The sequence below is a fragment of the Otolemur garnettii genome, unplaced genomic scaffold (genome assembly GCF_000181295.1).
Source record: "Otolemur garnettii isolate 467f Iridium unplaced genomic scaffold, OtoGar3 scaffold00112, whole genome shotgun sequence".
Lineage (NCBI taxonomy): Eukaryota > Metazoa > Chordata > Mammalia > Primates > Galagidae > Otolemur > Otolemur garnettii.
In genome coordinates, this window is record NW_003852507.1 from 1,110,042 (window position 1) to 1,137,059 (window position 27,018).

The 27,018-nt window shown below is 50.2% G+C and overlaps 2 protein-coding genes across 14 annotated transcripts in view; both read left to right on the plus strand.

The window, feature by feature from the left end:
* Nucleotides 1-17,951, plus strand: part of MYO18A (myosin XVIIIA) — a 99,557-nt gene extending 81,606 nt beyond the window's left edge. For 9 of the 13 annotated variants that reach the window (XM_023517536.1, XM_023517532.1, XM_023517538.1 and 6 more), the window contains 8 exons: nt 71-187; nt 384-467; nt 887-1,024; nt 3,595-3,780; nt 4,078-4,217; nt 5,014-5,058; nt 8,179-8,301; nt 16,538-16,885. In XM_023517536.1, the coding sequence (XP_023373304.1) occupies nt 71-187; nt 384-467; nt 887-1,024; nt 3,595-3,780; nt 4,078-4,217; nt 5,014-5,058; nt 8,179-8,301; nt 16,538-16,682 (978 nt within the window). In that variant the 3' untranslated portion in view covers nt 16,683-16,885. Of the gene's footprint in view, nt 1-70; nt 188-383; nt 468-886; nt 1,025-3,594; nt 3,781-4,077; nt 4,218-5,013; nt 5,059-8,178; nt 8,302-16,537 lie in introns of all 13 variants that reach the window. The other 4 variants (XM_012809765.2, XM_012809766.2, XM_023517539.1 and 1 more) reach the window with 4 other exon arrangements.
* On the plus strand, nt 16,749-17,951 carry TIAF1 (TGFB1-induced anti-apoptotic factor 1). Its single transcript, XM_023517473.1, is given in 4 exon segments — nt 16,749-16,756; nt 17,254-17,295; nt 17,297-17,345; nt 17,347-17,951. Coding segments are annotated over 4 exon segments (345 nt in total). The 3' UTR covers nt 17,593-17,951.
* Nucleotides 17,952-27,018: the final 9,067 nt, after the last annotated feature.

A 27,018-nucleotide genomic window follows, 5' to 3' on the forward strand; every position in this document is an offset into this window, starting at 1 on the left:
TGGACTTGCCACCTGGAACCTTCAGGCACACTAAGCTGAGAGCCTCTGATCTGTTTTTGCCTCCCTCCAGCTGGAGGAGCAGCTGAGCCGCCTTCAGCGTGAGAAGAATGAGATCCAGAATCGTCTGGAAGAGGATCAAGAAGACATGAATGAGCTGATGAAGAAGCACAAGGCCGCCGTGGCGCAGGTACCCTGCCAGGAGTGCCCCATTACACCCTGCACAGTAACCATCCTTCGGGGCCTCCTTTTGGGTCCGTGGTGCAGCTGCTTGTTTTAGGAAGTGGCAGTGTGATACCCTGGGTGCCCTGACACTCTTTGTGGGCAGCACTGGGCTGGGTGTTTGTGGGGGGATCCGGCCTCTGATGCTTTTGCTTCTGTCCCAGGCCTCCCGAGACCTGGCTCAGATGAATGATTTCCAGGCTCAACTAGAAGAAGCCAACAAGGAAAAGCAAGAGCTGCAGGAGAAGGTGGGCACCAGGGCTCCCTCAGCAGAGTCACTTCATGTGGGGAGGAACCCCCAAGTTCACAGCAGAGAAGGCACTTTTTTCTGCCCTCAGTAATCCACAGAGCAATGTAAACTAGTAAAAAGAACTAGGCTTGGAGCCATATCACTGTAGCAGACATTCTGACTTCAGCTGCCTCATTTCCCATTTCTCTTCCCTCTCTGGTCCTCAGCTGTCTCCTTTCTCTCCAAAGGGCAAGATCTGTGCCAAGCACTGGGCAGGTGGGGGATACCTTTGGCTCGAGGCCCATCCTCCCTTTTTCCCCTGTGCATCCCTCCCTGCCTCAGCCTTCTGGTCACCATGGTGATATTGCCTGCCCCAGGCTCGGTCCCCTCCTTCTCTAGGCTTACTTCATTCCTCTCTTTCTGCCCCTAACCCCTCAGCTACAAGCCCTCCAGAGCCAGGTGGAGTTCCTGGAGCAGTCCATGGTGGACAAGTCCCTGGTGAGCAGGCAGGAGGCTAAGATCCGGGAGCTGGAGACACGCCTGGAGTTCGAAAGGACCCAAGTGAAGCGGCTGGAGGTAGGTTTGCACTTCTGATCCACAGCAAGCAGGGCAGAGCTGCCCCAGCGGCTAGAGCCACGCATGCTCAGCAGGGCTGGGCAGGCCCACGGACACTCCTCAGAGACCTCTGCCAAGCAGCCAGGCCAGCTGACGGGCGGGTGCTTCTCTCCCGCCCCGCCTGGCCTGCTCTCTGGGTACCGTGGAGCCTGCCTGCTTTACATTCTGCTTCCGTGCCTGCTTTCTGCCAAGGGACCAGAGCAGCTTAGCTTTTCGTCTTCATATTTTCCTCCACCACAGGCTCCCCCCTCCGCCTGTTCCCCCTCACCCGGCTTTCCAGCAGGGTCATAAATATGCAGCGGATGGCGCCACTTCTGTAAGGGCTGAAGTCTGTTCTCTCATCTCTGTGCTCTCTTTTCCTCTCCCTTTCCATCTTTCATTCCTTTTTTTTCCTCACTTCCTCCAGCCCTTCCCGTCTCTGCTTTCTTCATTTTCTCTATTACTGCCTTGTTCTTTCTTTTCCCTTCCTATATCCCCCCCAATCAGATTCCTCTTCCTTACCCTCTTCCCATTTCTTCTTTACCCCCATTCTATTTTTCCTTTCCCTTTATTTTCCATTCTCTCTCCTTTAACCCTTCTCCTTTTTTTGTTCACTTCTTTTCTTCTCTATTTTTTTTAAATCTCTCCTTCCTCTCAACTGGAATCTCCATTCCCCAAATTCAGTCCTTTTTCTTCTACTCTCCTGAAACCAGCATGGTCCAGCCCCCTCCCTCCCTGGCAGAGCAGATAGCAAGAAAGAGGCAGGCAGAATTCTCTCTCTGGGCTTATGCCCCTTTCACCTTATTTTTAAGTTCTGCTTCTTGAGTTAACAGACATTTGTCTAAGCCCTTTCAGCTCTGCCTGAGAACCGTGTCCTGGGTATGGTTTCTGAGCAGCGTCCCTGCCACCCGCATCAGCTCCTCAGTCCATGCAGTAGGCACTTGGGCAGGGATGGAAACAAGTGGGCATTTTTCACCTTGACGAAGGAAGAGAGTAGGGCTGACCATCCCAAGATGGGGCCACAGTCCTCAGGAGAGCTAGAGAGAGATGTAGAGGAAGCTTATTAGTTCATTTTCTGACCATCACACCCCTAGGACAGTTGGTAACATTTTGATCCCCATTTTACATACAAGAAGGATTAAGTAGATTGCCCAATGTCACACAGCTGTCAGGGGACATAAGATGCCGTGGGTCTGCTGGATCCAGTGCAGGCCTATAGAAACTGCCTCCTTTTCTCCTTCGCCCCAGGCACTTCCCTCACCTCCATCCCTCAAGTTCCCCTCTGCTCATAAGGGCAATACTAGGCCAGGCATGATGGCTCACGCCTATAATCCTAGCACTCTGGGATTGCTTGAGCTCAGGAGTTTGAGACCAGCCTGAGCCAGAAAGAGACCTGGTCTCTAAAACAGCCAGGTATTGTGGCAGGCACCGTAGTTCCAGCTACTTGGGAGGCTGAGGCAAGAGGATTGCTTAAGCCCAAGAGTTTGAGGTTGCTATGAGCTAAGATACCATGGCATTCTACTAAGGGTGACAAAGTGAAACTCTGTTTTTTTTTGTTTTTTTTTTAAAGGCGGCTTAGCACCTGTAGCTCAGCACCTAGGGCTCCAGCCACATGCACTGACGCTGGCAGGTTTGGTGCTGGGCCTGCCAAACAACAATGACAACTACAACACCACCAAAAAAGCCGGGTGTTGTGGCAGGTGCCTGTAGTCCCAGCTACTTGGAAGGCTGAAGCAGGAGAATCACTTAAGCCTAGGAGTTTGAGGTTGCTGTGAGCTGTGATGCCACAGAACTCTACTAAGGGCAACATAGTGAAACTCTATCTTAAAAAAAAAAAAAAAGGCAATACTGTGGTTCACACTCATGGAATGTTAAACACAAGTGACCCGATCATTAAGTCAGTCTAGATCTGTTATTCAGAGACACAGAAGCTGGGGGACAGTCAGTGGTAGCACCAGGGTGAGAACCAGATGCAGGGTCCTTCCCTCACACTCTGCCCCCCTCTCCTGGTCATTTCTTGCTCAGCATCCCACTGCCTGGTGGGGAAAAATTAGGCTTAGAGAGATGGTTCTCTGCTTAGAATCTGATGAGTGTATAGTCTTCTAATCCTAAATGCTCAGTAAAGCCACTTACCTCAGAGCACAGGATTTAGCTCTTGGGGCCTCTGGGTTCAGAGTCCCTGAGGGAAGCCCTGTAGACTGCTGAGGCCCTGGCAGTGTCAATACCATAGTCCCACCAGGCTCTACCCAGAACTTAAGTGTTGTGTTGTTAGTGCTGATAATGACAGTAGCACCTTTCATCTTCCAAAGTGTCTTCACATTCATTACTTATGGGGTCCTCAAAAGCCCCCTGGGGTTTAGGCGTTATTCTTCCAGTTTTACAGAAAAGCAAAGGCAGCCTCAGAGGGCTTTAGTTTGCTTGCCCACATAGCCAGCGAGTGGTGGAGCCAGAGCTTACCCCAGGCCTCCTGACTCAGCGAGGCTTGCCTCACCCCTCTCTCTGCCTGGCCCATGGGCCAACTGCTGAGATTTTCTTTCCCACCTGCCCTCCAGAGCCTGGCTAGCCGGCTCAAGGAAAACATGGAGAAACTGACTGAGGAGCGGGACCAGCGCATTGCCGCTGAGAACCGGGAGAAGGAACAGAACAAACGGCTGCAAAGGCAGCTCCGAGACACCAAAGAGGAGATGGGCGAACTGGCCAGGAAGGAGGCCGAGGCGAGCCGCAAGAAGCATGAACTGGTAATGTCCCCTCGGGGGGCCCAAGTTGGCAGCCCTCTGCGTTGCTGCTGAGTGCACACATGACCCTGGGCTGGAGGTTAGAGAGCTGAAAGGAGGAGGAGGAGGATGTCAAGAGGACAGTCCTGAGGGCAGGCCAGGAAGCCAAGGGTGGCCCTTACAGCACAGCAACACCGGAGCAGAAAAGGCTCGGAAGGTGCATAGCTTCTCCACAGCTGGGAGAGATTTGAAGCAGGCTTCTGGGCTACTGGAGGGGAGGCTAACCCTCCTGAAAACTGGACTGCCTACCTTCCCTCCTAGGAAATGGACCTGGAAAGTCTGGAGGCTGCTAACCAGAGCCTGCAGGCTGACCTAAAACTGGCATTCAAGCGCATCGGGGACCTACAAGCTGCCATTGAGGATGAGATGGAGAGTGATGAAAACGAGGACCTCATCAACAGGTGAGGGGAGCCTCTTGGCATCTGGAGCCAGCACAGAGGGCCTTTTGACTGCCTCTGGAGTGAGGCCAGCAGACAGAATGGCTGCAGCCTCTGCCTCCCATCACCAAGCCACCAACACCCCCTCCTGCTGCTGCCAGACCCTGGTATGGCCCATCCTGCAGCAGCTGAAGGTGGGACAGGTGTAGCCTTGGCGAGCTCCCCACCCCTGTGCTCCCCTCTCCAGGCCTCCTGAGGACCTGGCTCTCCAGCTCTGCCTGCCCAAGATGAGTTATCCCCCTGTTTAGCTGCATTTCCAATGGTGCCTGCCCTTACTCTGGGGAGAGCAGAGATTTAAAGGCTGTGGTGCCTTGTTACCATGCCAGAGATTTTCTCTCATAAAACCAACCCAGGGAACAGTTTAGGAGAGAGAGATTTGTAGTCCTAGGCTGAGGAGACATTCACGCGGAGGGAAGACTAGCAGTGCAGGGTGGGGTTAGGCCCTGGAGATGCTCTCAAGGCTGTGCTGGGCCACCTGGGATTTGCTGCCTCAGGGCTGGGGCCCATCCTGCAGACAGGTCCAGGGATGTCCATGGAGCCTGCTTCCTTTGAGGCAGGGGATAAGTGTCAGGGGCAGCCCAGACCAGGCTCTGAGGACCGCTGTATCATGCATCCCACTGCCTGGTCTCTGCCAGCCAGAGCCAGCTCTTGCTGAGGAAAGAGAGGTCCTTGGCTAAAGGGTCCACCTTGATTTTTGCCCACTGATTTTCTGTCTGCTTCCTGTGGGCCCCCTTGCCCACCATTTTCTTTCTGTTTCCAGTTTGCAGGACATGGTGACAAAGTATCAGAAAAGAAAGAATAAACTGTGAGGACTGGAGCGCATGCATGCGCTCTCTGCCTCTCCCCATGGGTGTCTAACCACCCCTAACATTGGGCTCCCACCCAGGGCCCTGCATGCTGCATGTGGACACACAGCCTCCCCACACACTCCTGCCTAGCTGGTCTCTAATGCTAACATTGCTGACTGTCCTCAGGGGAGGCCGGGAACAGGGTGGGCACTGGCAGAGGCAGAGGGCAGGCAATGAGGTATACTCCCCCAGAAGGCTGGGGCGGCCCTCATGCCCTTGGTGGGCAGGAGCAAGGTTCTCCAAACAGAAGGAAAGTTCACCCTTCTTCAGTGGTGCCTGCAGTCGACATTCTGAGTTCCCACCTTCTCTCTCAGAAACCAAGTGTAGCTACCTCCTTGGTCTATTTCTCTGGGGGAAATCTGTTTGGGCTGGATTTGTCCACATCCTTGGGTTCCTTTAGAGCCTCAGCTGCCTGAAAGAAGTGGGTATGTTTTGTCTTTAAAGGTCTGCCACCTTCTTTTGGCAGGCAAGGGTAGAAGGTGAGGGGCATCTAACAGTTTCTTGTTTGGAGAAAGCATTCAGGCAGCTAATCACAGCTGCTCTGCTGTGGCAGGGGAAGGGAACACAGCCAGATGTGTTTACTTTACACCCTGCGGCACTGTGGACAGAGGGAGGCCCCAGGCGTGGTTTGTTCGTGCTGGTGCTGTCTGTCAGGTGGTGGGGAGCCCAGGAAATCCACCCCTCTCATCTCTCCCTCCTTCCTGGGCAGCACACATGCAGATGTGCAGGCCTTCAGGCGCATCAGGCTGATCCTCCGTCAAGTTGGACAGGGTTGTGTTGTTTTTTTAAGCGTGGCGTTGCGTTTCCTCCCCCACTCTCTTGCCTGGCAGGCCTCTTCCCCTGGCCAGGATGGGCAGGCGGTAGCGCAAAGGACTTGGTGAGAGCTAATGATAAATGTAATAGTGTGTAACAGTGATAGAGGGCCGCTGGAGCCCAGTTGTCACACACAATTAATATCCCCCGCCGTTCTGTCTCCGTTTGTTTGTTCCCCCGCGATTCGGCTCCCAGTTAACTAATAGCACATGAGCCCGGACATAAATTGTATTTGACTCAAGGTTTAATTCCGACCATTTAAAATTTCAACTGCCCCCTGAGCCTGCCTGCCCCCGGAGTTTGTTTACAGGCCTGATTATTTAAGGAAAAGAACCCAAACATCGCCTAGATGCCTGCAACTAAAGGAAGGCAAGGGCAGACAGGCCAGCTTTGCAATCCATTTGCTCCTCTGAATGTAAGGAGGGAAAATTCGTATTCTGGGCCCATGTCTGCCTGTCCCCTGTGTGTTCCAGCCCTGCAATCCTTGGGCAGTAGGAGCTTCAAGGACTGATAAAATGCACATTTAAGATATTCTAAACCATAGCCAGGCACACACGCCTTCTTGCACTCACGCAGACACATGGGGATGTGCAGTTCTAACCAGGTTCCCACTGATGGCAGGGAGATGGTGTGGCTCCTTCCTTAGCAGCTCTGGCCCCAGCTCCAAGTTATCGAGCGCTAAGGCAGGCAGAAAAATAATGTTTCGATTTACTTAGAGATACAGTTGTTATTGCCATAACCTTAATGAAAGCAGTAAACAGCGCAGTATTAAGGGAGATTTATACAGAAACGCTTTTAACATGTAGACATAGATTTTGTGATGCATACAGCACCTCCTTTCTAAAGGCAATCAATATGGTTATGAACGGCGGTGATAAATTATAGGCTCTGAAGCTAGAGAGGGAGGTTTTTTGCACGGGTGTATAAATCAGGTGGTATTGGCGTTCCATGGGGTCCGGGCACCACAGTAAATCTGCCAGGCTTGGACGGGCATAGGGCTTGCATTAGCAGTTTCGGGGCTGTCTGCTAAACTCCTGTTTACCCGGGGCATCAGCCAGCCTCGTCTTTGTTATAATTCTGTATTTGATGGAAGCCCATAAAATATGCCTCTTTATTCCCTTCCCCATGAGTCAGGCTCTCTCACGGTCCCCAGAACAGAATCTAGTGGTTTCCACTGTATGTGTGTGTGTGTGTACAGTGTATGTGTGTGCACACGCCTGTGTGGCTATTTATTCATGAACGTAATTCAAGAACAGGGCCGCTCCTGTTGACACAGATGAAAGGAAATTTATATCAAGGAGAAACCTAGCCTGTCTGTGGCAGGGGGACTTGGTGAGCAGACATTCTGCAGAATGTTAGAAGCATTATCACTCAGAAGCTATCTCCAAGGGAGGGAGTCTCCATGACTCCAGCCTCACAACTGGACTCCTTTGGGCTTGCCTGCAAGTGCTAGGATCAGCTTGGCCAAAAGAAGCACTGGGGACTAATAGCTAGAGGCTGCCTGAGGGAGAGAAGAGGAGACCTGGAGAGACAGAGTCCTTCTCTGGAACTTTCTGAGCCCAGCTGGGTCTCTCGGGGCAGTCTGGATCCTAAAACTGTTGCCAGTCCTTCTGGAAATGCTGACTCCTCTCCTTTTCCTTTCTCTGTATTTAAGGGCCGGGGAAGTCACAGAGTAGGTCTGGGACATGGCCTGTGCCTCCTTAACATAGTGGCCAGGTCAGAGTTAACCATCACCTAAGAACCCCTCCAGGTTCAAGCTCACTTGAAATCCTATGAAGCCCTTCTCCTCTCCAGCTGCATGGCTAGCAGCCCAGGTCTTGTAACAAAGACATGGAAAATGGCAGCAACTATAGCTACAGTTTGGAGTGACAAACAAAAAACAGCAGAGTTGGCCTCAAGGAATAGCTAAAGGGCTCTGGACTCCTCCTTTTTAACCATTTAACTGTCATTGATGAATGGATGGTCTTCCTGTCCTGCTTGGGTTGATCAGCTGAACAGTTGCCTGTCACAGATAACTGGGTTAGGAGCTGCCGCCACACTCCTCAGAGTCATCTTGTGGCTGTCACACTACGTGGCCTGCCAGGTGGGAGCAGGCTCCTTGGGAATGGTGTGCTCCAGCACTCTTAGTCTCCTCCCTAACTCACCGATGCGCATGCTACCCTGCATCCCACACGCACCCTCTCCCCCGTTGACTTTCCCTTCTGGGCAACGGGTGACCACCTCTTGCCTGGCCTGGCCTATCTTTCTGCTCCTCATTCCTACAGTGAGGGGGACTCCGATGTGGACTCAGAGCTGGAGGACCGGGTTGATGGGGTCAAGTCCTGGTTGTCGAAAAACAAGGGACCTTCCAAGGCAGCTTCTGATGACGGCAGCTTGAAGAGTTCCAGGTGAGCGTGTGGCCTTGAGCTGGGAGAAAATGTCATCGCATGCCACCAGGAATGAATAAGCAGCACCTTGATCCCATGAGGGCAGGCTCATGCCATCGGCGTCTCTTGCCTACTCTCTGTGAGGGGGGCCCATTTGTGTTCCTGGCATGTGGAGTGAGCATAGGAGAAGGCTTGGTTTCTTCTTAGCCAGGGTCTGTGTCTACCTTATTTTTCTCAGGTAATGTTTTCCTGTTAGGCTCAGGTTTGGTGTAGGATTACCTTCATTCCCACTTATTCATTCAATAAATGTTAATTAAACTATCCGATAGTTCAGGCCCTTGGAGTCAAGGCTGGAATGGGGCACAGAAGATTCTAGATCCCACAATGCTTGCCAGCTCTGCAGCTCTGACATCTTAATGAGAATAGCAGCAGAAGCCAGGTGCAGCCAGGTTACGCCTGTAACCTCAGCACTCTGGGAGGCTGAGATGGGAGAGTCGCTTGAGGTCAGAAGTTCAAGTTCCCATCTCTACGGAAATAAAAGAAAGAAAGAAAAAATTAGCCAGGCATGATGGCATACATCTATAGTCCCAATTACTCAGAAGGATTCAGAAGGCTGAGGCAGGAGGATCACCTGAGCCCAGGAGTTTGAGGTTGCAGTGAGCTATGATGATGCTACCATATTCTAGCCTGAGTGACAGAGTAAGGCCTTGTGTCAAGAAAAAAAAAAACAAAAAAAAGAAGAAGAAGAATAGCAGCAGAAAAGGCACCAGTTCCCTTGATTCCTATCCCAGCCACAGGCACATTTCTGTCTTTCTCTGCCCCTTTTCTACTTTCTCTGACCTTTTCACTGGCTTGTGATATTTCCTCCTAATACCCATACCCTGGGGGTACTTGCTCCCTATTCCTATTTGCTAGTTATCCATAGCCTATGATCATATAGACAGCTTCCCCTGGAATTCAGGGCTTCCCCTTCCCCTACCCACTGGCCAGCATGGCAGCAAGGAAGAAGAACAGTCCTCCATTTCCTCCCCTCCTATGGCCACTTCCCTGCTAGCTGTCCCCACACATACACACAGTCCTCCCTCCAGCTCAAGCTGATGCTCATCCTCAGGGCACACCTTCCCACCCCCTCCCAGAGACAGCAAGTGGGCCGGGTAGAAAAAGGAACATCCCTTCCTCCCCTCTTAACTCCCCCTGAGTCCCCTTCCCCAAATCTAGCTTCTCACCAGAAGCACCCCGCAGCCCCCTATAATTGGTTTAATTTATTCGGCCAAACAGCATTTTGTTTTTGCAGATAATGCCAGCTTCCCCGCCCCACTGCCGTGGTTCACCACGGCGTGGCACAAGGCTCCAGGTAGTTGACAATGAAATAAATTGAACTAAACGTTTAGAGGGGGAAAAGTGATGAAATAGAACAATAGTCTAATTTACATGACATTCTCCATGAAGCTATTTTCACTGACGCAAATTATTTTGCTTCATTTCCTCCGACGTTCTCACCACCACTTTGCCAGAGCTGCTGCCGGTTTCTCCTCCTTTCACCTCCCTCCCCTGTGTCTTTATTCTCTAGGTTTAATGCTTTTGCCTCTCTCTCTCTCTCTCCATCTCTTTTTCCTGGCTGCCCCTCATCCACGGCTGCTTCTCACATCCCTCCCTCAGAACGGCCCTCAATACTCTCTCTAAGGAGAGCAAGGGGGTGGAGGAGAGACCAGCCTCTGTGCTGAGCTCCCTGAGCTCCCTGAGCTATCGCAAACGGCTCATCCTAAAGGACTCCATCGGGGGCACCGGGGATGAGGATTCACTCTTCACCACCCTGAGTGAGCGGGCAGCCTCCCCTGAGAGACCCCCCCGGAAGGCCCGCACTGGCCCCAAGGAGGAGTCAGGCCAGGGCAGAAAGTCAGAGGAGCCGGATGAATGTGGCTCCATCTTCTCAGAGGCTGGGAGACGAGCTGGCCGGGGGCTAGAGAAACGGTGGGGCTCAGACTTTGACCGGGCCTCAACTGTCTCTGCACCTGTCAGTCGGGCCTCCTCGGCCACCCGGCATGGCTCTGGTGAGGACAGGGCCCACTCCTCCCTGAGCTTCTCACTGTCAGGCTCACCCAGTTCCCGCCGAAGCACTTCCCGGCTTGACAGCCTGTCAAGGACCCTCAGCCCTTCCTTGAGCCGGGCCTCGGGCTTAGGCCGAGAGAGCCCTGATTCCCGTCTGTCCCTGGGCCGGAGCTGCCTGGATGAGTGGGACGATGGAGCCAGCGTGGCCTTGAGTGAGGCCCACTCACAGTACAGCCACCCATCACTGGCCCGTAGCCTGTCAGTGCCACCCCAGCCACGCGGCTCGGCCTCAGCCACAGATGAGCCTGTAGGCTCTAGCGTCCGCCCTGTCAGCCGTCACTCCTACCTGGACCCAGACCTGGAAGCTGCCATCAACGAGGTCTTGAACTACAAACCTGTCCCATTCCAACGGAGCAGGCTGGAGCCCAATTCTGAGGAGGACGACCGAAAGAGCATCCAAAGTGCCCGGAGTGCCCAGCTGGATTCCCCCGAGCGAGCTACCAGCATCCGCCGCTCTGCCTCTGCTGCTGACGTCTCCCGATCCCATAGCAGCCGGAAGAGCCGGAGTAAACGAAGGAGCAGAAGGAGCAGCTCCAGCTCCAGCTCCAGCTCAGGTTCCTCGGAGCACAAGCGACGGAAGAAGGGGCGCTCCCGGAAGAGCAAGAAGAAGTCCAAATCGAGAAGAAAGAGAGTGGAGTCAGAGTCTGAATCCTCCTCCACCTCCTCGTCTAGTGGGTCGACTGTGTCAGGTCACAGCCGCTCAAGCGTCAAGAAGGGCCCAGCTGCAGAAGGTGAAACAGCTGGGCAGGCACCCCGGCCATCAAAGAAAGAGGAGAAAAAGCGCAAAAAAGAGGTGGACAGCCTGATGATGCGGTACCTGTACCGGCCTGAGAGCGACTAGTGCAGTAGGTGGCACCTGGCATAGAGTGCAGCATGGTGTGTTCCACCAGTGTGAACTAACGTGCTCCCTTACCCCCTTGCCACCACCATGGGCCCCTCTTGTGTTTCCCTTGGGCAGGCCTAGCTACCTTGGAGACCTGGGACCAGCTAAGCTGTTCAGTCACTCTGAGCCCAACCAGCTGAACTTGCTGGTGATGTTAGTTATAGTTCCTACTTACTAAATCTTTACCCTGGGCCCAGGACCATCCTAGGTACTTGCCACACTTTATTCACGTAATCCTCATGATAACCCCCAACATAGGTCTGATTAGCACTGTTTCATAGAAGGGGAAGCTGAGGCTCAAAGAGGTTGTCACTTGCCAAGGTCACATAGCTAGGCAGTTACATTGCCAGGTTCTGAACAGGGGCTGTTCAACTCAATACTCAATGCCCTTAACCACCTCTCCATAAGGCCCAATGCTGATCATGTGGGCAACATGTTTACTGGATATGCAAGCAACACCTATTTGGGAGTTTCTGTCCACTGCCCTGACAGGCTGGGCCCAGAAAAGGAACTGAGCTGACACCCCAGCTGTGAGTTGCTGCATCAGTGCATAAGCTATTATGGGGCCTTTTGCTTAGCTCTTACCTGGCCCTGCAAAGCCACCTTTCTCCCTGACATGGATCTCAAGCCTAGGAGCACAAGGCTCACAGAGCCGCAGCCCACACAGCACCACACCCTGCCAAGACCCAGAAGATGCCGACTCCCCCCCCCAACCCTCCCACTTCCAGCCCACACATGGGTGTCACCTTGGTTCTGCTCATCTTGTAAAGTTCTAATGAATAGAAATTAGTAGCTGCTGAGTGACAGCCCCCTCTTGGCTCTCCTGCCTCCCCCAGCTCTTCTCCCTGTGGGGAGGGAGATCTAGCAGCAAGGCCCTTTATGCCCACACCCCCGCCATGGAAGAAAGGCAGAGCCTGACTCATTGGAATCCCATTGTTACCAGTTTCCCTGGTGGGTGGTGACATTTTGGATCACCCTAGTTATGTGAAGCTGTTTTCAGTATGGTGCCCTCCCAGGGCAAGCTTGCTGCTACCCAGGAGGTATGACCCCGAGCTCAGCCCCCTGGCGCATGGGCATTTATTTTCTGGATGCATGAACTAACACACTTGTCGCATGCTTGTGCTGTGGAGCTGCTGGACATATTTGCTGATTTTGGATGGTTTATACCAGAGGGACCAGTTTTAAGGTTCCTTTAAGGAATGGAACCAGCGGAAGGGTGATAATATAGGCTAGGGGAAGTAGAACTTGAACTCATTCCTCAGGCCTAAGCTGCCCTGAAACCAAGCTCGGAGGCTCAGCCCTGCTCTGTTGCTTCCTTCACATGTCATACGGTTGCTGGGTCCTCTATGAAAGTCAGGAGGTATCTCGATTGTACTAGACAGCCATTGTCAGCTCCACAGTGAGAAAAGACCAGAGTCAAAATATTTGGTCTACCATCTCAGCCTCTTATGAACATCTCTGCTAGGTCCCCAGGGCAGTAAGCAGTAGATGGACCCAGGGGAGAAAGTAAAGCAGGGGCCAGGCCCTTCTACACACTGTGCCTTACCCCAGAGGGGCACATGGGCCTAGCTATGTAATTGGCAGACTCCAGATCCCAGTGCCCTCAACCCACCATTACCCTTGACCTCACAGCCAGCAAGAACAAAAAGACAGACTGTTTCTTCTACAACCATGAACACAATTCTTCTAGTTCACTGAGAAAGAAGGAGAAATCCTGAAACCCCACACACCACCATCTCGAAGGAGGATTGGATTCACTGCTGGTAGAGTGGTACCAAGCCAGAGCCTAACCACCAACACGGAGCCAGAGAGAGAAGACCTGGGGAGGGAGGACCTTGCTGGCATGCAGCATCAACTGGCTTTGGGGTGGATAATCTGTGAAGGGTGGGGGCAGGGGACAGAGCAGTCATTTAGCTTCCCATCTGGTCATGAAGACCAGCAAGCATTCGGAACACGAATGAACGAACGCAGCATCCATAGCAAAGTCAAGGGGAGGGTGGCGGGAGCTGCCATCCTGGGCTCTCCCAGCGGGAATTAGCTTATGTACTAAATTGTTTGTGACAGTGCTGAGCAGGAGACACTGGCTCGTGGGGAGGAAAGCTTTTTAAACAATTTGGTTAAAATGTTCAAATTGCCAGCCCTGACTCTTGCCCTGGGGAGGAGGCTAGCTGCCTGCTGTTGGCTTTGTGATGGCAGTGGCAGTGGACGTCACTAAGGAGACTGGCTAATTTAGAGCACCCAAGCTACAAGCAAGGGGGATCTTGGAGATGCACAGCCCAGGGGGAGAGAGACATGGAGTTTACCACCTCCCTGGCTGTCTCTGCTGCTTCCCAGCATCTTGGCAGAAAAGGATGGAAACCTGGCTGGCTTTCATCTAGGTGTCTGCCTGGAAGGCACAAGAGTATGGTGATGGGGGCTAGACCCCCCACTTTGAGAAGAGGTGGGGAATGGAGAGGAGCACAGGGCCTTGAAGCAGTTCTTACAGGGTCCAGGGCTCTCCAGCAGTACCTCATTTGCATCTGGATCCCAGCCCTGGCATCTGCCTAGGCCCTTCTGCCCATAAAATAACCCCACTATCTTTCCACAAAGTTAGGCATTCCTTTGCCTAACAGCAGAACTTTAGCACTGGGTACCCAGAAATTCTGTGTAAAAACTGAGAACCAAACCGGGTTCTAATCGCTCCCACTAATTTAGAATTCCAACAACCCCAAAGCTAAAATAACCCCAATTTTTTTGTCTATGTTGCAAAGTCATCATTGAGCTTTATAACTGTGTCCTGGAGACCCCAGAGTCCTTAAGTGCCTTTGGCCTATCAAAGTAAGACTCATTTATGTTCAGTCTAGTTTATAATAAATGTGTTTTGTACTATTCTGATTCCTTTAAAAATGGTAATTCATTCATGAGAAATACGATAACTATTAACCAGATTGTCCATTCCTGAACCTTTTTGCATAATTGAACATGTATTCTATCAGGCTCTTCCTTCCCTCCCAGGACAGAGAGAGAAAAAGACATGTCTTTACACACCCCTTTGGGCACTTGCCCAGACCAGCAGGACAATTCGGGTTTGGCCTTGTTTTCCTCTCTCGTCATTCAATCTAGCTGCAGAATGGAGTCTTCCAAAGTCTTTGAGGTTTCAGAGTCCCAAGTTCAAGTTTACATACTGGCTGTGTGACCTTGAACAAGGTGTTTTGAGTAAGACTCTGTCTCAAAAAAAAAAAAGATAGCACACACATGGTGCCTAGGCCTATGTCTCATACACAGTACTCAGTGATCAAATCCTTTCCTCTGGATTTCTTGCTGACACCTTGGAAAAAGCTCAGAAAGTAGTTCTTTCTTACGGAATCCTGTTTTCTTCTCTTTTGGGTTGGGAACAGAAATTTAATTTTTTATTTTTATTAATTTTTTTTTTTTTTTTTTGAGACTGAGCCTCACTGTGTCGCCCTCAGTAGAGTGCTCTGCCATCACAGCAACCTCAAACTCTTGGGCTTAAGCAATTCTCTTGCCTCAGCCTCCTGAGTAGCTGGGTCTACAGACACTTGCCACAAAGCCCAGCTATTTTTGTTTGCAGTTGTCATTGTTGTTTAGCAGGCCCAAGCCGGGCTCAAACCTGCCAACCTCGGTGTATGTGGCCAGCACCCTACTCACTGAGCTGTGGATAAAACTTTAAAAGTTCTAATAAACAAAAGGTCCCCCTCAGATTCTTAAATCAGAATTGTAGGCAGTAGGGATCACAAAATTCCTGTTTGCCTAAGGAGAAACTCTCTAGGACCTGGAAGCAGGGCTGTTGCTCCAAGGACCCGCTGAGTACAGGGCACTGGTAGGAGTGGAGCCACACTGAGCTGAATTTTCTCCAGTAGTGTTCAAATTATAGTGCACTTGAACTGGCAGAGGCAGAGGAGCCAAAAGGGGTAGAGGAAGGTGGCTCTAAGGCTTTGGGAAAGAAAAAAAGGAAGGTGGAGAAAGCTGGAAGAGGTCCCCTCTTCCCTACTCCATCCAGGGGCTGATGCTTTGAATCTTGGCAGAGGGATCGTTGGAGGCTTTCAGAGCTAGTGGCCTGATGCATGTCTTCTAGGGTTAGGCTATTGTACCAAAAAGGGGCTTTTCCCATTATGCCACCCTGAAACAGAGGTCTTGCCAGCCCCTATTTCCCCAGTCTCCATTCCTTGTGATGGGTAAGTGATAACACAGCCAAGGGTAGAAATTCTCTGGCTCGGTGCCTGTATCTCAGCAGCTAGGGTGCCAGCCACCAACACCAGAGCTGGCAGGTTTGAATCCAGCCCAGGCCTGCCAAACAACAATGACAACTACAACCAAAAAAAAAAAAATATATATATATATATACACACACACACATATCTGGGCATTGTGGCGGGCCCTGTAATCTCAGCTACTTGGGAGGCTGAGGCAAAAGAATCTCTTAAGCCCAAGAGTATGAGGTTGCTGTGAGCTGTGACATTATGGCACTCTACCTAGGGTAGACAGGTTGAGACTCTGTCTCAAAAAAAAAAAGAGAGGGAAGGTAGAAATTCTCACAAATCTTAAGAAAATCTGATTGTCCTAGCACTCTGGGAGGCTGAGGCGGGTAGATTGCCTGAGCTCAGGAGTTCAAGACCATCTCAAAAAAAAAAAAAAAAAACAGAAAAATCTGATTAGGGGAAAAGGTTACTGTCTGGGAGTATCCAGTGGGGAAAGCCCTCCTTTCAGGAGGAATCTTTATAGGAATAACTTCAGCCTAGAGGATATTAAGGAAATTAGGAAATAAAAAAGGAAATTAACAAATAAGTGGCTATTTAGGAATAACTTGCCTTACAACCTTAGACAGGTTGTAATCATGTAATCGCCAGACCTCCAGTCTCCAAGTCAGTGTGGTTCATGAACTGCCTGCATCAGAATCTTCTAAGGAGGGAGATAAAAGTACAGAACTCCCAGATTGTACCCAAAGGCTAACAAATCAGCATTTCTAAGAGGAAGGCCCAGGAGTGTGCAGCTGATTCTTATGCCCACTCAAGTCCAAGGCCCACTGCTTCCAGCACCGCTTTCCTAGGAGTCTTAAAATCTTCCAGAGTCAAAATGGTGTGCTCCTTTTCTTTACTACTTTGTGCATCTTTTAGGTAAGCCAGGGAAAGTTTTTATGCTTGGCTTTGGTGAGTGCTCTTGACAGGGTCTTTACAGAGCTTTGTGGGCCTCTCTCCAGAACCAAAGGCTTTGGAGTTGAAATATAGGAATGTCATTTGTCTGTAACCTATTCCTCTGTCCCCACAGTCCCACCAGCTACTGGAAGTCCCTTGCCCCTGATCGGTCAGATGATGAGCACGACCCTCTGGACAACACCTCCAGACCCCGATACTCCCACAGCTATCTGAGTGACAGTGATACAGAGGCCAAGCTGACGGAGACCAACGCATAGCCCAGGGGACTGGTTTGCAGCCCTCCCACCCACAGCCTGTGGCTGCCTTGGCGCCTCTCCCAGGAAATGGTGGGGTACTAATCTCCCCCACCCAACTGCTGATCTGCATGGGAAGCACCCCAACCCTCTCTGTCAGGGGGATTTTCCAGGCTGTGGGTCTCCAACATCTCCACACAGAAGAGGTGGCAGAAGAGGAGCTTCTGAAAAGAGAACTTTTTGCTCCTCCCTGCCTCAAAAATGCTACACTCTTGGCTTCTACCATGGGCCACTGTGGGCAGTGGCAGGTGGCCTGGCACTGCATGGAGCCAGCAAGCTGACCTCTAACTCAGCTCCCTGCTCAGGGACAGTGGACAGGTTGCCTACTGGGACACTCTAGGTTGCCAGGTCCTTGGGGAGGAGTTAGGGAGGGGGCAGCATTTCCTTCTCTCTGGTTTGGGGTGAGGGCTTTCTCTTCTCAGTGCCTGCTGTCTTTCTACTTTTTAATTTAAATACCCAACCGCTCCATCACAGCTGCAACCTCTGAGAGTAGGAGGTGCAGCTAGAGCCCCCTACCCCCCAATGGCTTGGGAAGCTCATCTCCATATTCACTCTTCAGAGAGCAGTCCTCTCTCTGCAGCTGGAGACACTGGTGAGCAGAGCTGGGTCCAGGTTCTTATGAGTAAGCGTGGGGAGGGGCCCTCGGGTGCTTCTGATTTGGGCGGAGCAGGCCTATACAGACAGGGGTGTATATCTACCTTCTGCAACTTCCAGGCCCCACCCACCTCCTCAGCGTGTTACGTGCAATGACCTATTTAAGAGTAAACCCATTCCACCTATGCCAATTCGGGGCTATCCAAGCACTGCCTCCCTTCCCTTCTATCCAAGTTGCCTGGATCATGAGCTCCACATGGGAGGGAAGGCGTTGGGTTGAGGGCTTGCGATCAGAAAGTCTGAAGATTGAAGTTTTGGTCCGTGCTGATGTGTATCACACACGAGTCCTTACCCTGTGTTCTGAGCCTGTGTCATTTTTCTTCTTTCAGTCTCCCTGCTCCCACACACTTATCCCAGACACGACAGTGCGGTGGTGGTGGTGGGTCTGAAGGCCCCAGCCCCACCCCAAAAGCTTATCCTGACAAGTCCACCATACTTTGGGGCCCAAGGGCAGTGCCTGGTGCTGCGCCCGTCTGCTGTCCCCCCTTTTTTCCTGCAATGGTTTGTACTCACTGGGCTGTGCTCTCCCCTCCCTGTTTACCTGATGTATGGAAATAAAGGCCCTTTTCTTCCTGGCTACACCAGTTTTCCTGCCTGTTCCTTCAGGCTCGGATAAAGTCCAGTGTGGTCCTGGAGGGAATGGTGGGATTCTGATGGGGACGTGGAGGTCTCTGGCCTGCTCTTGTTGGACCAGTGTCACTTAGAGGGACTTGGTAGGTCACTTGGGGCAGGCATGAGAGGGTTGATCAAGAAGGACAATCCTCACCTTCTATGTTAAGAGCCCATGGACTATGATACAGGTTGGCAGAGTAGTCCAAGCCTCATCCTCCCCTGGCCTCCAGGAGGGAATGTTGAGGTCTACCTAATAGTTAAACCTCACCAAGTACAGACAGACATTCTATCTTCTCTCCCTCTCTTTTTTTAGGTATTCAATCCCTTCTTATTTGAAAGTTGTTTTTGTTTTTTAAACTTCATTTTGGTCATTTCAAAGGTCACTTTTTGATCAAAACTTGGCAGAACACTCTCTGGCCTCCAATCTCTTTTGGCCACGAGACAACCTGAAGAGGTTGGGAGTTCTATCTTCATGTCCTAGCCCTTGCTTTGTCCCTTCACCGGCAGCTAAGGGGCAGCTCATGCAAAAAGGCAAGAAACAAAAGACCCTTCTCTAATGTGGCCAGTTATAATCCCTGCATGAATAAAGTGGTTTGGGCAGGTAGGTAGGAAAGGGTACCAGATAGCCCTAGTGCCAAGGCCCTGGTGATGTCAACCACCCACAGAAAGTCAAGAAAGGGAAGGAGGGAGAAAAATCACCTCCAAAATTAGTGGAAGAGAAGTATGAAATGGACCCATCTTGAAGGAAGAAGACTGCTCCCGTCACTGCCCCACAATAGAGCAGGTAGTAAAAGTGAGGTTACTTTTTTAACCACCAGCACCTGTTCAATTCTGTCACTCACATCTTTTGTTCCTGCTATCACAAAGCTCAAAATTTGTTTCTCCTAAAAACTAGTGTGACAAAGTCTCCTCCACCTACAGATGAGTTCTCAACTTTGCTCACCAATACCAAGTCAGGCCTCTGGTTAACCAAAAAGTCCAATATCAACCTCTAATGGCCTGGCCTAGGGTAAAGGGGGTTGTTTAAGTCATAAAATATCTATTTGCTTGTTAAGAAATATTTCATAACTGCTTACTGTGGTCTAGGCACCATTCTAGCTGCTGGGGGTAGATAAGATCTCTCCCTTCAAAAAGTGGATATTCCACTGGAGGAGGGAGACACACAAAATACATAATGCACCTTCTAGTGCACAAGCCCTGAGTGGGTAGAGAGGAATGAATCGTAGTGTTTGTGCTCCAGGGGATTGTGGACTTGGGCCAGAGCCAACCTATGTGAAAATCATTACACAGGACATAACAGAAGGACAAGATGGGGGCATATTATGAAAGGAGACTCTGTTTTTGAGGTAGGATTGGGATGGCTTCTGTAGAAGAATAAAGATAGGCCTTCTGCAGGTAGATATTGCTGGAGTAGACATGCTGGGGGGAGGAAGAGCTCCGACCAAGGTCCTGAGGCAGGGAAAGACTGGTGAAGAGCATGCTGCAGGCCATCTGGGGAAGCCGGAGGACAAAGCCTGAGATGACCAATGCTTCTCCAAGTTTCAGTGAAGCCCCTTGGCCAAGGTGGTGGGAAGGAGATAATTCCCTTGGCACTAACCCGAGAGGAGTCCAGGAGTCTTCAGGACCACCTAATTCTGTCTTCACTTTGGGTAAAAGCTGCATAAGCTCCAGCCCTCACCTGCACACTCATGGCAGCTCTGGTCCTTAAGAAGTGATTCATGCAAAACAGAAAGCAAATCTGTCCCTGTGCCAGGCTCAAAGCCAGCTTGCTGGATCCTTCTGTCTAATCAAAGACCCTCAGGATTGCTTGGGCTCCTGAATAAGAGAGAACCAAAGTCCTGTGGAACTCCCCATGGTGCCTAGTCCGTGCCCAGAGACTACAGCAGCAGGCAGTGACCTCAAAACTGCCTCCTTTTGTCCTTGGGTCCCCTTGGCAGATTATCTCAGTTGTCCTTTCCCCATCCCCCGCCCCCACGCCTGGTGGCACAGACACTTAGCGATTTGCTCCTTAATTGTCCCCCAGCTAGGCTTCGCAGATGCCGCTCTTTAATCTCTCCTGATAAATGAATCGCGCCGCTCCTTTAATCATATGTTCATATCCAAGCCAATCTGAATCAATTTGGCAGGGAGCGTGTTGCAAGAGATGCCATGACTGCTGTTTCTCCCCCCAGGGCCCTGGAGCCAGAGCGACTTTTGTCCTCACCCTCCGCAAAGAGCCCAAGATGCCCATTCAAGGAAAGGATCTCCTACCTGAATGGTGGGGACTTTTCAAAGTCATCTCATTCATTCTTGTCCTCCAAGCAGGCCATGTGGGACTGGAGGGAGACGGATTCCCAAAGGCCTCAGAAACGGAAGGGAGGGGGGTGAGTCCATAGCCTTCCTTGGTCACTGAATAAAGGGCTCAGTAATAATCTCTGGGGAAAAGTGCTGCCTTAAATCTAACCCTAATCCTTTCTGTCCCCCATTCATTTCCTCTGAGCTGGTTCTCAGGGAAGCTGGAACACTTCATCACCTTTTATATAGCAACACATTCCAGACAAGTCTATGATAATTTGTCCTTGCCTGCTACTGCTGCTGGCATTCACTCCAACTCCTTTCATCTTCCCCTACGACATATTTTCTAAAACCTCCAGCCTGGTGGGCAGTCTGGGACAGCTTGGTAATGTACCAAGATCTGCCATATGTGGGGACTGCTCCCTTTTCACCTCTAGAATGGTGCCCACGTGCAGTAGTAAAAACAAAGCAAAATAGACAAAACCTGCTAAACTGAGCGTTTATTCTGCTGCTAGCACTGCGACCTTGCAGAAAGGACTTAACCTCTCAAGCCTAAGGTGGTATTGCTGGCAAGAACATTTTGGCTCCCAAATTCAGAGCTCCTTACTGAAGCCAACAGAATCTCCCATCCCCAATCCTTTATTGTACCCACCCCCATCGACCCCCAACCCCCGTGAGAGCCAGAGGGCTGTGAAATCTGGTACCATGGGGGAATATCATCTCCCCGGGTCTCTCTGGGGTTAGTTTTGGTCTAGCTGACCCGTCAAGCCTCAGCGTCCAGTTTCATGTCCTCTCTTTCCCTGGCTCTGCCAGTCCCGGCAGGTGCCCAGCCATTCACTGGACAACTGAGATGTCCTTAACATAGTCATATATCATTTGCACGCCCACAGCTTCAAGCGTGCACAATCCCATGACTCCGCCCCCCGCCTAGAGGGTCTTCTCTTATTTCTCATAGGCCCCGCCCCTTAAAAGAGAAAGGTTAGCCCTGTCCTTGGGTTTTTGGGCAGCTGCTGGGACGCACTTACCGGCGTTGCCCTTTTAATGATTACAGTAGATCGAGGACCCAGCTACTCTCTGTAAACACTGTTTCTTGCCCTTTGAAGGGCTCTTTGAAGTCCGTAGCGATTGAGGCTGAGGGGTCCCCTCCCAAGCTGTCAGTAGAGATCTGTAAGATGAAGAGGATGGTAATACCAATAATAGTTCTTATTTGTTAAGCACTTTGTCTACAAAATCTCATTTAACCCCATCACAACTCTGTGAAATGTCATTGTCTTTTTAAAGAAACTGAGGCTGAGAAGTGATGTCATCTTGCCAAGCAGGGTCCTCAGCTTCGTTCCATCAGCTGGCCAGGCATTTGGAAACTATTCTGACCTTGCCAGAGGATGAAGAGAAGGCTGGAAAGCGAAGAATTGCTGTCACGGTCCTCATCTCAAATTGCTGCGTGTTTGGTATTCACCAAAACTTGGCCTTAAGAAGGAAACACTTCTTGGCAATTTGAGGGGAAAAAAAATACCTACCTCACATTTGTGTAGCTCTTTACAATTTTCAGAGCAGCCCCCACACATTACCACATTTGCACTTTACTCCCACTGTGCCAACAATATGAATAACAGTTCCACATAGCCCAGAATGCTATTTCAAGCTATATTCACTTCAGTCTAATTTCATTACAGTACAACAGAGCAATCCAGACCATTCTCTGAGATTTGATCTGGGAGGAGAGATTTCCAGAGCAATAGCCATTTTGGAGTTAACAAGGATGCTAGATTTGCTTAGAAGGAATTTTAGAGAGAAATTGAGTCTTCTGTAGTGTAAGCCCCAGTGATGGGTCATATACATAAGGGAGATTCCAGAAAGGATGTGTGCTTTGCGCTTGAAGTCAGTGACATAAATTTCCCAGTCGAATACTTAGATGTGCAGATAGAATTTGCTGTAGATATCAAAAGTCAGCTATGACAGTTTTACCAAAAAAAAAAAAAGAGAGAAAAATTCAAAAAGGATATTACGTTTTGACACCATCCAGGCAAATTATATTTGAGGTGGCTTAAGAGTCAAAGATTTTCCACATTTTAATACATTTTTATATGTTTTGTGGTATATCTATGATCTGACTAGATTAGGAAAAGCCGCAAATGGATTTAGGGAAGAGAGGACACTAAGGAATTTGAAAGTGGAGAATTTTTAAAAAGTCAAAAAAAAAAAGGAAAAAGATCCCTATATGAAGAAGATGCAGCCAATAGCTTCAGAAATATTAGGTCTTTGAAAGGTCAGTGATGAGTAGCCAGTCAAATATAAACTTGTATGTGATAAAAGAGGTCTCTTGGCTCATTGTAGCCCTGGGGCCTGAAGTCAATTGCATGTTGGCACCTTTGCTTTAGGAGATTACTGTCCTATGGAGAGCCAGGGAGAGTGACCCTGGTGAATGGCACCCCATGGAATGTTCTACACCGCAAACACAAGTTGCATGTCCCTCTGTGGGTCCTAGAACTCATCCGTGGGGGGCTGTTCTTTCTGGTGGATATTCCCAGCCACTGGACAGGATTTAATAGTAAAATTTTCCCAGGAACTGGCAAAATAAGACTAGAGAACCAACTAGAAATTGAGGCAGTCTCACAGCTCTGTTAACGGGTTCTTTTTTTTTAGACGGAGCCTCAAGCTATCCCTCTGGGTAGAGTGCCATGGCATCACAGCTCATAGCAACCTCCAACTCCTGGGCTCAAGCGAGTCTCCTGCCTCAGCCTCCCAAGTAGCTGGGACTACAGGCGCCCACCACAACGCCTGGCCATTATTTGGTTGCAGCCATCATTGTTGTTTGGCGGGCCGGGCTGGGGATTCGAACCCGCCACCTTAGGTGTATGTGACTGGCACCTTAGCTGCTTGAGCCACAGGTGCCGAGCCAACGGGTTCTTAAGGTTATATGTAGATGTGAAAAAAGTAGGTGTGAAAACAGAGATCAATAAATAAATATTTAAAGGGACCTCTGAAAACTATAAATAGTTTATTTGGAGATGTGGAGTTATCGATGAAGTATTTGTGGTTTTAATATCAGGTTTTCACACATTTTTTAAAAAAGAAGTTAGTACAGTCCTGGTGTAGTGGCTTATACCTGTAATCCCAGCACTTTGGGAGGCCAAAGCAGAAGCCAGAAGTCCAACACTACCCTGAGCAATATCAAGACTCCATCTCTACAAAAAAATAAATAGATAAAAGTAGCCAGGCATCATTGCTCACCACTAGTCCTGGCTACTCCAAAAGCTGAGGCAGGAAGATTGTTGGAGCCCAGGAGTTTGAGGTTGCAGTGAGCTATGATGATACCACTGCACTCTAGCCTGGGCAACAGACCCTGTCTCAAGAAGAAAAAAAAAAAGTCAGTACAGATATGTGTACCAACACCAAAAGTAGGCCCCACATTGTCATATTAGCGTGACTATAAGAGTAGCTTCTTTTCCGGGATTTCTTATATAGAAATCATAGCTGTAGGGGGTGAACCATGTGGCAAAGCTGCTTAGAAACTGCTCAGATCCCTTGCTCAGGGAAAGCCATTCTTAAAGCAGCAGGCGTCTCTTGGCATGGCTAAGAGTGGAAGCTGGAAGAGGAACAGATTGGAGGGTGGAACTTGAATGGGGTATTTAGGAAAGAGAAGAGCATTTAGAGCGAGCCCTCCCCTGCAGCCTGGTGCCCAGCAGGTGACTGGTTTGAGTGAGGATGTTCCTGCAGACAGAGACTGGTGGTGGAGTTGGGATGAGAAGCCAAGAGTTGAGGTCATTTAGGATGTTTGTGTCATAATGATAGACTTTCTTTTTTTAAGATCTGTAAAGATGGGGGGGGGGGCAGCTTACTGGCCAGACTGTGTGCCTGGCTGATAGATTTGTGCTTCTGAGAAGGTTTAGCCCCTTAAAGAAGTATTGTTGCTGACTCAAGTGACCAGTGAGTTTCTCTAAGAAAATGAGCTACCCATAGTAGAAGGGGAAGCCTGCGGTTTCTGCATCCGGGAATAAGTCTCCAGGGGCGTGGGTGTGATCGCCATCTCCCGCCCTGCCCCCACTCCTTGCTCCCCAGTAGAAATCAGCTACAAATCTCAGCTTGTTGGGAACAGATGGCCTTGGCTGACGAATAAGCCACCGCAGGCTGCTCCACCTGTTCTCGGGCTGGAATAATCAGCTCGAGACAAACATCGGCGCTGAAATAACTCATGGCAGCGGGTGATGCGCAGGCACAGATTCCAAAAATCTCTTAAACAGACCCCCTCCAACTCTCTCTCTTCCCCAACCCCTAGAGGCCATCGGGGGAAGGTAATGGAGCGCAGAAGACTGATAGAGCCCCAGTCTGAGCTGGAGGCCAGAGCTGGTAGTGTCGCAGGTGGGGCTGGGTGGAGGACAGGGCTAAATTCTGCAGCGGGGCAAGACCATACGCCTCTGTGGGGCTGGAAATCATTCCTCAGGAGCACGTGGAGAACTGGGGACTTGTTGGTCCAGAACCGTGCCAAGGACGAGAAGACTTAACTAGTCTGGAATAGTAGAGACCTGAGAATTTGGGATTTGTTTGGATTTGTTCATTAAAGGGGAGATATGCAAATAGGATCAAGCTACCAGAGAATCTCTCAGCAGCTCAGGCAGCTCAGGCAGCTCTGGCAGCAGCCACTGGAGCCTTCTCTCCCTGGCTCTGGCGGTGGGTGCCTGGGTGCCCATGATTTCATGGACTCCTGCTCAGCCTCCTCTCACGTCCCTGATGGAATCAGCCCTGATGTTCCCCAGGAGAGGCAGATGAGCCTATCGGGGGGGTGACAGAGCAGGGAAACAGTGGTGACAGAAGTAAGGGGTGCCAGCTGAGATGGGGTTCCAGCTCCCTTGTGGAGCCAGTCTGAAGAGGACAGGGAGGGAAAGGAGGGGGGCTGGTTCTGGTGTTGGGTACCTCAGGCAGGCAGTTCCCTCGGTCCACCAGCCAGACCAAGTGCCTAGAGCATGGGGCTATAAGCCCCCAGAGAATGTGTGGGCATATGGGGAAGAAGCCTTCAGAGCCCTTCAGTGGCCCCCTCTTGCATGTCTAATTGCCAGTCACTTTTTCCAACAATGGCTGCTGCTGTGCCTTGGAAGTGGGAGCAGGATATGAGAGGACCCTTTCCTATTATTTAGGGTCCTACAAACTTGTTCAAGAGGCCAGTTCTCCTCACAGATATGACTCAGTGGCCCCAGTCCTAAGGGCCCTGTTCTGTGGTTCTCACTTCTGGCTGGTTGGTAGCATAAAGTAAAAAGAATGGTATAATGAATGAACCTGTTTACCCCTCAAGCAGCTTCAACAGTTCTCAACAGCAAATCTTGCTTGTCAGCCCCTCTACCTACTTCCAAACTCCCTTCACTGGATTATTTTGAAAGTAACCCCAGAAATGATGTCATTTTATCAGGGAATACTTTCATATCCATCCCTCAAGGAAAAGAACATGGCCAGGTGCCATGGCTCACGCTTATAATTCTAACAGTCTGGGGGGCTGAGGCAGGTGGATTGCTTGAGCTCATGAGTTCAAAACCAGCCTAAGCAAGAGCAAGACCTTGTCTTTACCAAAAATAGAAAAACTAGCCAAGCGTTGTGGTGCATGCCCATAGTCTCAGCTACTTGGGAGGCTGACACAGGAGGATTGCTCAAGCCCAAGAGTTTGAGGTTGCTGTGAGCTATGACGCAACAGCACTCTACCAAGGGCAACAGAGTGAGACTATCAAAAAGAGAAGAAAGAAATAGAAGAATATGACTCTTTAAGAAAACATAATCACAGTACTCTTATCACAACTAAAACAAGATTAATAATTCCTTAATATCAAATATCCAATGTTTAGGCCAGGCACAGTGGCTCACGCCTGTAATCCTAACACTCTGGGATGCTAAGGCGGGTGGATTGCCTGAGCTCACAGGTTCGGGACTAGCCTGAGCCAGAGCAAGATCCTGTCTCTAAAAATAGCCAGGCATTGTGGTAAGCGCCTATAGTCTCAGCTACTTGGGAGGCTGAGGCAAGAGAATCACTTAAGCCTAAGAGTTTGAGGTTGCTGTGAACTATGACTCCACAGCGCTCTACTGAGGCTGACAAAGTGAGCCTCCATCTCAAAAAAAAAAAAAAAAATACCCAATGTTTAACTTTTTCTGATTTTAATATATGTGTTTGTGTTTTTCTCATGTATATTTTAAAGTTGGTTTGTTTAAACTAGGATCCAAACAAAACGAAGGCACTGTTTTAAAATTACTGTGCCCAGGGTGCCTTCTCCTTCAGGGATCCTGATTTAATTGATCTTGGGTGGGGCCCAAGCATCATAGTTTTTAAAGCTCCCCAGGTGATTTTAATGTGCAGCCAGGGTTGAAAAATGCTCTACCTCCTCCCCCCACTCCTCCAGTTTGCTGCCAGTTCCCCCACGTTCTGGCTGTTAAATACTTCTCCCTGTCTTTGCCCAGTAGACCTGGCAGCTCCCAGAGCAGTGGCACTACCACCCTTGCTTGGACAGTTGAAGTCTGCCCACTTTCTCCACACCTGTCCTGGAAGGTGGACACCGCGCTGCTTTTCCCTACGAATTCCCACCCCATGTGTGACTGTTCCTATTGCTTTCTGCCCTAATACACATATGCCTGGTACTTGTTCTTGCCTTGCAAACGTAGCAGATTTTTTTTTTTCTTCATGAAAATAGCAAAATTCCTGCCTCAGGAAAAAGTGAGAGCTTCCCCGGGGGCTGTACTCATTTGGCTGCTCAAGTGGCTAAGCGGAACACTGGAGCTGAGTGCC